At 46.3% G+C, this 15,241-nt stretch overlaps 1 protein-coding gene across 3 annotated transcripts in view; it reads left to right on the top strand.

Annotated features, from left to right (window-relative positions):
• Positions 1 to 15,241, top strand: part of CACNA1H (calcium voltage-gated channel subunit alpha1 H) — a 127,314-nt gene that overhangs the window by 77,814 nt on the left and 34,259 nt on the right. For 2 of the 3 annotated variants that reach the window (XM_075104703.1, XM_075104704.1), the window contains exons 13-23: positions 2,819 to 2,909; positions 5,082 to 5,290; positions 7,015 to 7,449; positions 8,145 to 8,245; positions 8,664 to 8,787; positions 8,928 to 8,996; positions 9,115 to 9,299; positions 11,486 to 11,612; positions 12,229 to 12,354; positions 13,064 to 13,153; positions 14,000 to 14,213. In XM_075104703.1, the coding sequence (XP_074960804.1) occupies positions 2,819 to 2,909; positions 5,082 to 5,290; positions 7,015 to 7,449; positions 8,145 to 8,245; positions 8,664 to 8,787; positions 8,928 to 8,996; positions 9,115 to 9,299; positions 11,486 to 11,612; positions 12,229 to 12,354; positions 13,064 to 13,153; positions 14,000 to 14,213 (1,771 nt within the window). The remainder of the gene's footprint in view (positions 1 to 2,818; positions 2,910 to 5,081; positions 5,291 to 7,014; positions 7,450 to 8,144; positions 8,246 to 8,663; positions 8,788 to 8,927; positions 8,997 to 9,114; positions 9,300 to 11,485; positions 11,613 to 12,228; positions 12,355 to 13,063; positions 13,154 to 13,999; positions 14,214 to 15,241) is intronic. The other variant, XM_075104705.1, reaches the window with a different exon arrangement.

Raw genomic sequence — 15,241 nt, forward strand, 5'->3', positions numbered from 1 at the left:
GCTCATGCTGACACTGTTTATTTGCAAATTCCTGTAGTTTTCTCAGTGTCACTGATCTCAGCATCTCCTGGCTTTGCCCTGGATACTAGAACACCTTTGCCATATTCCTGCTCTAGATGCAGCCTGTTGCAGATGGAGGTGGACATTTTAGCCACTGACCTAATAAGACCAAAGCAAAGGAGCAAAGGAATCACCAGTATTTTTACAAGAACTGCAATAGCTGCTGTCTTCCAACCCAGAAGGAGTTTTCCTCTAGGAGAGCTGTAGCTGTATTCAGAGTGGTTGTGCTGGATGTCAGTTCTGATAGAAAACAACACAGGCCGTAGCACACTAACGTCTGTGCTAAAGTAGTAGCTTTTCCAGAACTGAATGCAGAAACAACCAATACAGGTGGCCATATGGTATCTCGGGGTTTCAGTGGCCAGACGTGTCAGGTATCCTCAGGTTCCACCAACCAGCAAATCTGGGTGGAAAAAAGAGGACATGCCAGGGAAACCCAAACAGCCAATAGCCAGCATATGTGACCCGGCTGACTGGAAACTGCTCCTGCTCAAGCAATCTTGCAATTAGGCACAGAGAGCCCTTGCACAGCAGTTTGCATCCTTTGTTCCTGATTGCTTTAAGGCAGAAGAAAGTTTTCTCCGCTCAGCAACGTGGCAGCTTGTAGGTATCTTTGTACGGTACGGATCCCATCCCTTACCTGCCCTATTGGAGATTGAATCACCCGCTAATGTGAAGGCAGAAATGGGCAACCTCCTGCAGTACTCTCTGAGTGCATGATTACAGACCTAGCCGAATGGCTGTCGTTTTCTTGCTCAGGCTTAATGACTCCTTTTGGAGCTGTTATGGACCATGATTTAAATGTGTCTGAGGAGTGGTTTTCAAAGCTTGTGTTATGCACTCAGTGCTGCCTCAGAAAAAGCCAGCAACCACAGGCATGACATTTGCAGGGCACATTTTGCTCTCCGCTTCCATTTATTATAAATCCTGACATTAAGCCTATGGGCTTGTCAGTTGTCTCACAGTAAGGTATTAGCTGTGTTACAGAAAATTCTTCTCCGGGCTGTATTTCAGCTACCGGGGCTTGATTCAAGTCTTGCACTTATAAATGCATAACTTAGCTCTGCTTGTAAACCAAAGCTGTTTATAGTCTCCTTGGACAACTCCCAGGAAGAAGTGTTAGTGGAGCTGGGTTTCCTTTTGTCACCCCTGGTTCTGTCGGTATGTTGGGAAATGGCAGAAATTCTTGTTTTGACCTCTTACGGGGTAATGCTTTTAGTTATACGAGATGCTGAAGTACACTCCTCCTCCCTTTGCTCAGGTGTTTATTTTACTTAGATGGAGAGTGACTCCTGGGAGACTTGTGCAGCTAAGAGGGTGCACGTTAGGGCTGCTCTAAGCTCTGAACCATCAGCAGCATTTCAGCAGGGACACTAAAAATTGTGCTGTGAATCACAGTACACAGTCTCAGCTTGATCTCAGGTTCCGGTGTGCCTGTGGAGTAAGTTTGGCAGGAGTATCCCTACAAGAGAATAGGCTTAAATGGCCACAAAGCCATTTTTAGTACATTTGTGCTTAGGACAACAAGCAGCCAGGCTTCAAACAGGACCATAATTGCATATTTGTGCTTACATTGTTCCCATGTCATTTTGAAATCTACCCCAGAGCTGCTCTGGAAAAGCAGACAAACCTTCCAAAATTATGCAGATCTTTCATCTACTCTGCAGTAGTGCTTCTGCTCCAAAATGGAGAAGATGAATAAGGGAGCTTAAACCTTTCAGTCATCCTGTCTGTTTGGCTACACCAGTTAGCAATACATCACAGATGAAATTAAGTTCACTGCCACTTCAGCACCATGTCTGTAGCAGCCGTGGTGATTTGTTCAGGCATCAGTTAAGGAACTGCGCTCCTTTTTCTGGGATCAGCTGCTTTAATCCAACCATTTGCTATCAATTTGCACAGCTTTTCTGCAGTCTTGATGGATCAAGCCAGTGTCGTGCCGACAGCCTGCTGGATTCTCTCCTCTCTGCAGACCTCCCCTAGCAGAAGAGAACCTGATAATAGCTCTTCTGTCCCAGACTTGTACATTATTTAGGCTGACCATTTTTGATAGCAGAGGCAAACGTGTATGAAAGGGAAAAATAACTGGACTTCCAGGAGAAAGCCAATATGAGGGTGGTTGGCCATTCTCTGTCCTGAGATGATGCTGTGCTGCCAGGCAAGCTGGCCTCATTCCCTTCTGCCTCAGCTTCAGTGTTGCCAAGAGATTTCCCAATACAATCTCCATCACCAGGCAGCATGAAGAAAGCAGATCAGAGTTGGGTTTTCATATTTAAGTCAAATTTTCAGTGCTGTCAAATAAAGAAAAAGCATTTGACATCCTGTGACCTTAAAACCTAAGTGCTTTCAGCTGGGATCATGGAAAGTGCAACTATGGAACCCCACAATGCCGATTTTTCTTAGTCGCTCCTCTGATTACAGCTGCCCTTCCACGTTCTCCCCCGGGATACGCTGTTCAGTGAGGCCGGGCGCAGCGTAGGAAACACAACGACGCGGCAGGAGCAGTAGTCACAAGCACAACATCATCCTTTCTATCCAAGTATGAGATGAATCGAAAGAAGGAAGAGGGACTTACCCGGGGTCATTCCCCAGGGCAGTGTCAGGGGGAGTTTGGCATTCTGCCCTCATAATTCTTGAGGCCACACTTAAACTAACCATGGGGAGCTGAGGTATCTCTGAGCTGCTAAGTAATCCAAAAGGCCTTTGTGCTAAAGTTTAAATGAATCGGGTCTGATAATTATCCTTCTCCTCTCTGCAGGGTGATGCCAATAGGTCAGACACAGATGAGGACAAGACATCTGCCAACTTCGATGATGATTTTGAGAAGTTAAAAGACCTCCGAGCAACAGGTAGGATTTTGTCTCTACATTTTCCTGGGAATTTGAGCCCTACGACTCTGCTTCCACGGTTATCTTTTCATAGAAACTTACATGGGAAAGTGGAAGAATCCATTTTATTTGGCAATTAATCTGATAGCAGAGCAGCTATGCAAAAAGCATTGGGAAAGCTAAATGAGCATTGATATTTCCTTTAAACAGATGTTTTTCTAATTTAAACTCTACTAGTATATTTAGATATGTCTCATCATTTCTTCTGTATCATTACCACAGAACGGTTTGCCGACAGCAGTATTTTCACACTACTTCTCAGCAGCTTTTCAAATCAATCATGTTCTTATCTGTTCTTTTTGGTTTCTCACACAAATGCATTTAGGTGAGGTTTGATTGATGGAAATGTTGCTGTTCATTTGTGTTACAGGAGGGCCTGGCAATTGATTTGAGGTAAGGCCACATTGTACTAGTGTACTATAAACATGGAATAGTAGGTGACAGCCTTCACTCTGTAGAGTTTGCAACCAGATAGGGGACAGGAAGGGGTCACGTATTTTAACAGAGTGAATAGCATGATGGTAAACAGGAGCCAGTTTAGTTCCTCTGTACTTTGATTCTCGGCTTTGGCTCTTGTTAGCATTACTTTAAATGCTTCTAAACCAGGGTTCATTTCAGCTAAGGAAATTATATTGACTGTGGTGAGCAGATGGAATTCAGCTGAGGAAAGGGCAGAAGTAATTTGTTGGGGAAGCTGAGACAGAGCTGGATCACAGCAAGGTGATGGAGCTGCTCAGTCTGCCGATGAAGCAACAAATTCCAAACACCATATAATCAAATGAATGTCCATTGGAAATAGTTGGCAGGGAACCCACAGCACCAACTCCACGCCAGCTTTGCACCAACTCTGTGCGGAGCAGCTTCAAGTATTAAGAGAGTTCTAAGGGAAAGAAATATTGTAACTTCTTCTCAGTTAATACAGGAATAGAAAACAGGGCTGAACTTTCCATCAGTCAAAATCCATGAGCAATTGTGTGTCTCCATAAGCCTCAGAGGTGCCAAGTGGTGACTAAACAGCATAAGGACATTAACAATTCTATTACAACGCTGTTGGTCTGTAAACAGATACACTGGCAAGAGGAGCGTGTATTGCAGATTAGCAAATTTTGAGCTGGATCTTCCACCCCTCAAAATGAATGGCAGTGTTCCCACAGACTTCTGTGCTCCAGATCAGGTATTTGTGCACTAGCCAGCAACTAAACAGATGACACAATAGAAGCACACTGCATTACAAAAGCATCCAGTGGAAGGAAAATAGCAGGGGTAATGCATAATGCACTCGCTTGGATTTCTCACTGCAGACTTACACTTCTTTCCTGCTGGTCACGGATGCTCCCATCCTTCCCCCTCCTTAAGACTGATTCTGCAGTTATTAAACCAAAACCTGCTAAGCCCAATAAAACAGGAGCTAGTTCAACTTTAGTTTTGTGTTTGAAATTAGGCTTTTGGTTTTGAGTATTACAGCACCCCATAGGGCTGGAGGTGTTATGTCTGGTTTGCCTTCAGTGTGAGTGCGGTTTTTGCAGTCTGTACTTGCCACACAGCTAAAACAGATGCTTTTTGCAGTTACCACAGAGATGTGCCATTGGGTTTCTCCGTTACAGGAGGTTTACCCTTCTAGACAGGTGGAAGTATAAAACCAACTTCAATTTCTTGTCCCCTGAATATATGACTGAAGACAATGACAAATATTTGCTTAGTGCCTTCCCTATGAAGGAACTTAGAGCACATCAGAACTGCATCAAAATCTCCGTGCAAGACTGTACGACAAGGAGAAGAGACTAACTTCCTAGAGTGAATTTAGCCAGTCCTCAATGCCCTTTCCCTGGAAACTTTCTCCCAGTCCCCCAAAACTGTAACTCTACCCTCTAAATCCCAAGAAATAGTGAGCAAAAAAGGCTTCCTTTGGGGGGCAATGAGTTCCAAGCCCAGGCAGGGCTGAAGGCCTCTTAAAAAGTTGTGACATTTGTTGTATGCCTTTCAAAGTGGTGGAGGTGATCGTATTGCCCACAATATTTCATCTCCATTTGGCAGAGTTCCTAGAAGATCCAAGGAGCAACGTCCGTTTTGAAGAGTGATTTCTGTAGCTGTAACTGAGCATTCACCTCGTATTCTCTCTCCCCTTCTCTCCAGAGATGAAGATGTACTCACTCGCCGTCACCCCAAACGGACACCTGGAGGGCAGGGGAAGCATGCCACCTCCTATAATCATGCGCACCGCTGCCACACCAATGCCCACACCGAAGTGTTCCCCACACATGGATTCAGTGCACACTTTTGTGGACTCGAGGAGAGGAAGTAATGCTTCGCTAGACCCCTTGAGCTACGATCAGAAGTCCTTGGTAGGTTCCCATTGCTAACAACTCTCTCTCAAATGCCTGCAAGCGTCACGGGTGATATATATGTGTGTGTGCACACGTGTGTGTGTGTGTGTGTGTGTACACGTGTTGCTGGAAAATAAAAAGGAGGGTGATAGAAGTAAGAATTTATGTGGACAGGCAGTAGGAGAACAGAATCAAGGGGGAGAAATGAATGGGTGTGCTATGCTGGGGTAGGACAGTGACAACTTAACAGTCAAGAACAGTGAGTATATGAAGAGGGGAGACAGGGATGTACTGGGATTCAGTGTTTTCCTGCCTAGTATCTGACTGGAAGCCCGTGCCAAGCCACCTCACTGGAGAGACGCAACCTGAGACAAGTTGTAAGTTCATGGAGTGATTCCAGCAAACCCCTCTGAGGAAGAGCAGGCACCTTTTTCCAGCCACACTGGCCATTTTTTGGTGTCTTGGAGAAGCTATGAGGTGTTCCTGCAAGGATGAGGCCTGTTTCTCCCCACAGTGTTTCAGGGTTGCATCTTGAATCCAGCTTGCGTCAAGGGAAATGAAGCATTTGTCCTTACCAATGCAGCAGCTGGGCTCCAGTTACAGTACAGCAGCCCCGCTAGAGGGGAAGCAGAGGAAACAAGGTATGAGCTGACCGACAGCCACCAGGCACAGCTCATGGAGCAGAGATCTGGCTGGAGCTGACTGCTTTGGCAACTGATTGCATTTTGCCTGCAACAGGGAAGTGGGAGGGCAGCTCTATAAAAACAGAGGGACCAGAGTAAATAGACAAAGTGGGTTTCTGCTGCTGCTTATCTATCCCATTCCTCTGCTCTGTAACTGCAATATCATGTTCAAATCAAGGCAGTGGACCGTGAAGGCACTTCATGCAGAGACAGAGCCGCTATCCCCTTTGGTAAGCTGCTTAGTCAAGGTAATGCTTTTGAAAAGAAAATAGAGATGACTGCTGTTTGCCTTGGGGTTTCATGGGATTATGAGTTGCTGGAGAGGGTTGTTCATCGTTTGAATCCTTTCTCTGAGAGCACGTCAGTGCTACCAGCCAAAGGAAGATGAAGCAGTCAGAGGAGAGCTGGCCAGCCCTGAGGAGGAGGAGGAGGAAGGCAGTTTGCTTCGTTTTGTGCTGGGAGGAAGCCATGGAAGGAAAAGAAGTTTTCCTTCTAGCTTTTCTGCTCTGACCTGAAGTGCTCTCATCCTGGCAACTTCCTAGCAGTCAAAGTGCACTGGCACACTGATTAGTGCCAGAAATTTGCTGCAAGAGAAACATTTATTTCACGTCATATGCAACAAATTGAAGAAAAAGTAATGTAAACAGGGGCACGATTTCCAGCAAACACTTAGGTGACTCAGGTGCCAGAACCCCTTTGGAAATTAGGGAAGTTGTGTGCTGAAACCACTCAAACATGAGGAAAGAAACCACCACTTCAGCAATAGTGTCTGGGTTCAGTTTTTATGCACAAGTAATGTTGCCAGGACAGTAGGAAGTCATGCAACACAGGACTGGTAGCTGTGTTACAGGTGTAGTTCAGAGAGTACCTTCAGCATGGGCTTAGCTGGGTGCTTGGCTCCCATCTCAGGGCATTGGCATGATGAAATCAGAGCAGTGAGGAAAGCTGGACGGGGAAGACGTGACTTGCAACAAGAAGGGTCTTCCAGTCTGGGCAAAATGCCATATCCTTTGGCTTCTTCCTGCAAACAAACCTTCAAATGCCTTTCTCCTCTCCCAGTCCAGCCTCCGCAGTTCCCCTTGCGCCAACTGGGGCACCAGCAGCAACTGGGGCAGCCGACGCTCAAGCTGGAATAGCCTGGGCAGAGCCCCAAGCCTCAAGAAGAAGAACCAGTCAGGAGAAAGAGAGTCCTTGCTCTCTGGGGAGGGGAAAGGCAGCACAGACGATGACTCCGATGATGCCAAGTCCAGCACGGTCAGCAGGCCCTCGTTGCACCGGCGGGCAGAGTCCCTGGACTACCGCAGCTCCCTGGACCTGCCTGAGCTGCTCCAGTTGCCCACCTTGCGCCACTCACTCAGTATCAGCCCCATGGCCGTTCTGCCTGCCGAGTACCAAGACTGCAACGGCAAGATGGTTCATGTCCCCAGCGAGTTCTTCCTGCGTGTCGACGGCCACAAGGATGATGCCATGGACTATGAGGATGACATGGAGGATGTGAGTTGAGGGAGAAATTGGGCGATCATGACTTAAGTGGCTTTTCCACTTCAAAAATGCTGATTAAAAAACGGACTTTGGAATGTGTTACTGCCTAATGGTTGGTGTAGACAAAATGAATCCAGATCCGAGGGATGGGCATCCACATCCCAAAAAGTTTATTTTTAGCTGATGGGTTGGGCTGTAACCTTGCAGTGGTCTCTAACGAGGTAAAACTGCAAGGGGTTGTGTGTGCATTTGCCTAGTCTTTGGACCGGCTGAGGTCACCCCCCTGACCCAGGATGCCTCCAAAAATGAGCTGTAGACACAACATCTAGCTCTTGTCTTTGCTCACAAGAGCTGTTTGGCATCTCGAAGGCTTGAAAGCCTAGAAAGAGTGTTCCCTATTTAACCTTTTGGTTGTTTGAGGCCTTTTTGGTTTTGACACAACTTTGGATCTCAAAATGATACCTGCCTAGAAAGTCTTGCTTTGTTATGTTCATATCTTACTGCACAGCAGCCACTTTCTTCCACCCCTTTCCTCCCTGTTTTGTTGGACAAATGTGGCAATGCCTGCCACATCTCTGTCCCAAAAGCCATGACTCCCTACAGGCACTATGAAAGGCCGCGTACTGTCCCCTTTCACAAAAGGTCTGTGAAAGCTGAAGAGGCAGGAAAATAAGAGGAAGAAAAGGTGTTTCTTCTTTTCTACCCAGAGTTACTGCTACCGAATTCGTAAAGTCCTGGAGCCCTACAAACCACAGTGGTGCAAGAGTCATGAAGACTGGTCCCTCTACTTGTTTTCCCCACAGAATCGGTAAGAAATCCCAGTGAAATGCCAGCCCACCAGGTTTTCGTGGTAATGGAATACTACATTTCTAGCCAGCCTTCCCTTGAGAAAAATCCCTCTCTGATGCAGAAGCACTGAGAGTTTTAGAAAGCCAATTCCTGATTTGTAGGTAACTTTTTCTGTTACACATGGGCAGTATTGTCGCATGGTTCGCTCCATGCCTGTCTAGGAACAAAGGTGGTTTAACCAGCATTAATAATAGCTGTATTACATCTTGTTTACTGCATCGCTAATAATGGCTAAAGCTTGAGGAGACACTAGCTCACCAACTGGCCTGATGCTGGTGGCACAGCTGCTGAAGACTTTTGAGGACGTGCCATTCAGGTGGGAGTCTCTTGCTGACCCAAACATCTGAAGGATATTTTTCTCCCCACCATTTCTTCAGGTTCCGAGCGATGTGCCAGAAGGTCATTGCCCACAAAATGTTTGATCACGTGGTGCTGGTCTTCATATTTCTCAACTGCATCACTATAGCACTGGAGCGACCAGATATAGACCCACACAGCACGGTGGGTACCTGAGTCATTTTATTACTTGATGCAGCACCCAAATCTTTCATCTTGCAGGGTCTTGCCCTGACAAGACAAAGATGTTTGTTTTCTAGCATCTTTAAATAACTTGCCTCTTTTTGTTGTTCTGTGTTCTACAGGAAAGGATATTCCTAAGTGTTTCTAATTACATCTTCACTGCAATCTTTGTGGCTGAAATGATGGTTAAGGTAATTACATCTTCATCCCATGGCCCGTGGTGAGGCCTGGCGAAGACCAGAGCACAACACAGGATCATGGCACATGATCTGGGTGAACGCTTAAATGTCTCTCTTCTCCTGGGTACAGGTGGTAGCTCTTGGCTTTTTCTCTGGGGAGAACACCTATCTGCAGAGCAGCTGGAACGTCCTGGATGGAGTCCTGGTCTTTGTATCTATCATTGACATTATTGTCTCCATGGCATCGGCAGGTGGAGCTAAGATCCTGGGTGTCCTTCGTGTTTTGAGACTTCTGCGGACCTTGAGACCTCTCCGGTACGTTCGCCGATAGGGTGGCTGAGTTTGCTTTGTGTTGATAGATCAAGAAGTTTGAAAAAATGCACATGACTCATCAAGGTCTTGCTTAATAACACAAAAAGCTGAAACACAGTATGGGTAGAGTCGTCTTTGGGGAGCTCTTATCTAGTGAAACTGTTTGAAAACAGTGAAATTAGGTATAATACAGTTCATCTTCACCAGGATAGAAGAGAGTGGATGGAGTCTGGAGTGAGAGGTGTTATCGTTCTCAGGCAGTTAGTGCAGTGAATGCCTCCTCCACGCTGCATTTTTATCACCATTTTACAAATCAGTCTGGCTCCTTGTTAAACTGCACAACCTCACAGTCGTTCCCAAGCAAAGAGGCTTCGTTGGCTGGGAGAAAATTTGCAATTGAACAGGTGCTGACAGTAATTCGATAAGCTCCAGCATCTATACCTGCTTTCCCGTGCCTGCACATCTAACATTACTGCAAAACAATTTAGCTCTCAGCTCGGAAAAGGAAGGGGAGACACTTCCAGTATTTGAGAAAAGGAATAAAGAGAATTTGTATTTTGTTTACGATTATGCAATAACAAAGAGCGTTAATGCTTAGGGGATTTTTATCAGCTTACAGCTCCTGTTCTATTTCCATCCTGCTTGGCAAGGAACACAAGCCTTTTTTCATGAAATTTCAAGGGAAATAAGATAGGCACCTCCTGAGACCTGTACGCTTTCAGATAAAAAGCTGCTTGCTTATGAGAGCAATAGGAAGACGCAATCATGTTTAGGCCCATGACCACAAGAATAACAGTTATTTGTCTGCTGTTCTGTATTTCCTTAGTGGCAAGTAAATTTGTGAGTGTTTCTGTCTCCTCTCCTGCTCCAATGCTCTGTTCTGCTGGTGGCATCGGGGTCCCCTTGCACTGCTGGCTCACCAGGAGCCACTCTGGGTCACCCCGGACGAGCCTTGGCCTGGCAGCGCCTCGGGGCACCTGTCTAAAACACATAACTAGAACTGAAATCAGGGCATAGGCAATTCATAAGTAAACATAAGGTGAAAAAGGGAATTGGTCTTGGAGAATAACTAGGCCAGATCCTATTAATAGACAGGAATTCATCACCCCTCCTGATGGCTTCACTTATCACAGCCTCTTCTAGGATTACTCCAGGGACCATTCCTAACACTTTGTAGGTGCAGTTCAGACTGCCACATTATTTGCTGCCAAACAAGACCGTATTGAAATGCTTTGTCCCTGCAGCATCCAACTCTCTTCTCTATGTTTGGTGGGCATGAAAGCATCATTAACCGTGCAAGCTCGAGCTACCTGCAAGGACTTGTACCCTCTCCCCTCTACAGGCCCCTCTTAAAAAACAAGCCTTTATATTCTTCAGTCAAAACACCCACCTTCCCAGAAGAGCTTGCTTGGGCTAGTTACACTTATCTGTGCAAACACAATTTTCACATGTGCATGGGAGAGCCAGTCTCCAGGCACTCATACAGAAAACTCTTGTTCTCCAGAATACCCAAAAGCTGCTTCAGGCGGTGCTCAGAGCATGCCTGGCCTCTCACAGCAAGTGAGCAAGCTGCTCTTTAATGGGGTGACCCCTTGGCTGTGGAGCTGTTGATCACAAGTTCCTCTTAGCTGAGGGTCAGTCCAGGAACTAATCAGGAAACAAATGGAAGTTATTTTGTTTGAAAAGTTGTCATGGGGCCCAGGCTTGTAGGACAGGTGAGCACTTACGCCTGTAGAAAGAGGACAAGACATGCTCACTAGTACCACTGTGAAGCTGCTCACACGTGTGGTGCTAGGAAGCAGGTTCCTGCCTGGGGTGTGCCCCTCTGCTTGGATCAGAGAGGCCTCAGAGGGCATCAGCTTTCTGGACTGTGGTATAAATAGCCCTGTAGTGGGAAGCTTTGTGATATTCTGTGCATAGAGAGTATTCCCTCCTCACTGTTACTGGCAAGCAACTGCCCAACACCCTGCTGACAGGGTGTCTTAGACTTTTTTAATTCCATCTAATGTGTCTGTGAATGCTCTGGCTGTCCAAGTCAGTCACTAATCGTCTCCGAATGCTGCCTGCAGATAGACGAGGGTTGTGTTAGCTTTACTGCAGCCCTAGCAGAGGAGGAAAAGCAACCATATTAATAACAGGGCATGCATAAAAATTAAAAGCTTTATTGTTTTGCCTTTTTTTTTTTCCAGAGTCATCAGCAGAGCCCCAGGTCTGAAGCTGGTGGTAGAAACCTTAATCTCCTCCTTGAGGCCTATTGGGAATATTGTTCTCATCTGCTGTGCTTTCTTCATTATCTTTGGGATTTTAGGGGTCCAGGTAGAGTATTTCCCTCACCATGGCCATCTGTAAGTGACTGCTGCAAAAGAGAAGCTCTTTTTCTCACCGCCTGGGGTTAAGGTGGAAGTAATGAGCTTAAATCTCTCCAAAGGAAGATTTCAGTTAGGTGTTAGGAAAGAAGAGCCAGGCCCTAGAAGAAATACTCCGGGGTGGGGTTGGCATCTGCTCATTGGGAGGTTCTCAGGATTGGAAGAGCAGACCTCCCTGATGAACAGCACAGCTAAGCCTGGCTGAGGGTAGGGGAAGGAAAAGAACAATTCCCAAGATCCCGCCCAGCTCTGTGTACTAGGATGTATATAATATTTCTTCCTCAGAGGGGAGATTATCATCCTCCCAACAAGGCAGGGCAGGCCTGAGCGATCACCTTCCTTCTGCGTGTGAGGCAATGCACAGCAATGTCTCAGGGCCTGAAGTTTCATCAGAGGTGTTTTCCTGCCGTGTGTGTTAAGACAGGTATCTGAGCTGGAAGGAAAGGAAAGGAATTAGAACTTGGCAAACAACTCTACTAGAGGAAAGAAAGGTAAATCAGGGGACAGACTTTTCAAAGCTGCTTCTTTTTCATATTTTCTCTTTTTTTGTTGCTTCTCAAATACAGCTTTTTAAAGGCAAGTTCTACTACTGTGATGGCCCTGACGTAAAAAACATCACTACGAAGACTGACTGCACTAACGCACACTACAGATGGGTTCGTCGGAAGTACAATTTTGACAATTTGGGACAGGTAAATTCGTTGCTGCAGGGATTTTCTGTACCAGTTTTTAATGGATGAGCACCTAAAATGTATTCCTTGAGGATGGTATGGAACCTCCATCATAGTAAGTTTTCAAGAATGATGCAGGCGTTCATCTATCAGAAGCAACCCTAACTGGGTAAAAATGGATCAGGTTACCTCTTGCAGCCAGACTTCCTAGGGTTATACAATTCCTTGTTTATAAGAGAGTATTGTCTTAACGCTGCTGCTTTTGCATGCAGTCCCTCAGGTATGCACCTCAACTGTCGTTTTTATTCTCTTGACTTCTAGCTGTTACATTTGCAAATGAAAAAAATAAGGTGTTTTATACTGCTGAAAAGCAAGACAGCCCATAGTAGGAGCTGGAATATATTACTGCTTTTTAAAACCCCATGGCATTGGGCCTGCCTGACATACTGATTTTTAATCATGCTTTGGTGACCAGACAGCCTGATATGTCTTAGCAAAAGTCAGCCTATATGTGAGGGAAAAGGAGCATTAATGACCATAGTTTGCTCACTTTTAAGACAGATACGGAAATAGGTAAAAGAAAGCAACAATATGTTGCATTTCTCCACCAGCTCCAGGCCAGATGATGTGTTCTGAGCTGTGGATTGGCTTTGCCGAGCATTACCTGTTGTTAGTTTCTTTTCTGGGGACTAAAATGCAAGACCAGTCTTTTCTGTTTGTTTTCTTATAGGCCCTCATGTCCTTGTTTGTTCTGTCATCCAAGGATGGATGGGTGAACATCATGTACGATGGTTTGGATGCTGTGGGTATTGACCAACAGGTAAATGTACTGCAGAGTCCAGCTGTGTTGCTCTCAGAAGTCTCATGCCTGGGTGGCTCTGGTGTTTTTGAAGTCCCAGGAAGGAGCAGAGCTACAGGATCTTTTTGAGGTCCCGGCTGCCCCTTGGGCTGCCAGGGTTTTCCATTCTTCACTGAGTAGCTTTTACGGTGGCTGCACGCCATGTAGCACACAAGTACTGATGGGGTTTTTAATTAGAGTGATGGTACTTGAGGAGGGCCACACGTGCCATTGCACTGCAGCTTCACAGAAAGCATGATGAATAAGAGCAAACTCACACGACATGGGAAACAACCAGGGATGTTGTGAAAGAGACATTGTTAAGTTTGTGTGTTATGTGGTGTTTGCAAAGGAAAGTCAAGAGTCTTAGAAGCGTAGTACCCCGTCGTAGCTACAGTAACACTTTGTACTTAATTTTCCCCTGCTTCTGAAGATCTCATAACAACGGAGAAACATTAACCACATCTCAAAAAAAAAAAAAAGCTGGAGCCTATCTTTAACCAAAACGGTCTCGCAGGTGGGATGATGCGCATCCACTGAGATTCATCTTAAACTGTGTGAAATAAATGCCAAAATAATTAAACCCTATAAGCCAACTTACGGAGGCTAGGATGGGTTTTACAACAAAAGTAAAATCCTCGTTGGTGAGAATGTGAATGAGAGGAAACTGTTTTGGGAAAAATCTCCTGTCTTCTCCCAGCCCTCTCCTCCTCCCCACAAAAGCGTACTGTGCTGTCTTGTTGCTAGAGTGCCCGATATCCTGACTTACACACATCTTGTCTATGCCACTTCCCTTCTCTCTTGTTTTTTAATTCCCCACCTCACCAGCCCATCCAGAACCATAACCCTTGGATGCTTCTCTACTTCATCTCCTTCCTGCTCATCGTCAGCTTCTTCGTGCTCAACATGTTTGTGGGGGTGGTGGTGGAGAACTTTCACAAGTGCCGACAGCACCAGGAGGCGGAGGAGGCCCGGCGTCGGGAGGAGAAGCGGCTGAGACGCTTGGAGAAAAAGCGCAGGAGTAAGGAGATATACCTGTCTGGTCGGTAGACTGCGTTACAAACCAAAATCTTTCTGAGCCCTGCCTGCTCCCAAAGCAAGACTTTCATTTTCCTTTGGTTTTGTTTCCATGGGATTCAAGAGGCTGGTTTGCTTTGTTACCTCTTTGGCGGTACCTTAAGTCTTGGGTTGCCAACACCCTGGCATTGTCCTCTACAAGCCTGATGTAAAGCATTACCTGTTTACTTGGCTGGGGAGAAAATCCTCCTCCAAGCAGAGTTCTCTCTCATGCTCTGCAAGGCAAAGGTGTCCCAAGCACCGAGCGGGAGCTTGCGGTGTGCCGGAGGGATGCCGCGAGTAAACAGCTGCAATGCTTACTCTGTGTGTGAAGGCTGGTCCCGAGGGTAGCCCTGTGGCTTAATGTGCCGCTTGCATCTGATGGTGGTGGTGGTTTGATTTATTAATCCTTTTCTTAGACAAAATAATTGCGATGCTTTTTAGAGTCCTAGCGCATGGCCCCGCATGCCACAAAACATGCTGCATGAGGGCATGAACAAACTGACAGCCCGGGGGAGAGGAACAGAGCCCCAGGACGGGGCTATCCAGAAAATTCTTCTCTGGAAGATGTCCATTACAAGAGATTCTTGCCCCATCACAGGCTGGGGGGAGCCCTTCATTGCTGAGCAATGTGCTGGGACTCACTTGGTCCTTGCAAACAGTCTACATGGAAATACCGGCCAGGTGCAGGGCCATTAGGGTGCAACCGAAGGCCTTTAGCTAATATCTGCTTCTTAGTGGACCTACTAGGAACCATCAAGCTAGACCAGAAAAACACCTGAGCTTGTGTTCCTTTCCTGACCCAAAGCTTCCCAGGGGTTCTCATGTATTAACTCTCACCTCCACTGCTCCTCAGCAGGCTCCAGCCAGGGGCAAGCTGCTGATAGGTGGGTGTTCCCAGGGAAATTGCCAGGAAACCAGCCACACCGACTTCCCAGCCAGTTTTAGTGAACAGGGGGAGCCTGCGTTAGATGCTGCAAGCATTTTTTAAAAGTAAGTGAGGCAAAATGGCTT

The sequence above is a fragment of the Phalacrocorax aristotelis genome, chromosome 10, assembly GCF_949628215.1.
Source record: "Phalacrocorax aristotelis chromosome 10, bGulAri2.1, whole genome shotgun sequence".
In the NCBI taxonomy this organism is placed as follows: domain Eukaryota; kingdom Metazoa; phylum Chordata; class Aves; order Suliformes; family Phalacrocoracidae; genus Phalacrocorax; species Phalacrocorax aristotelis.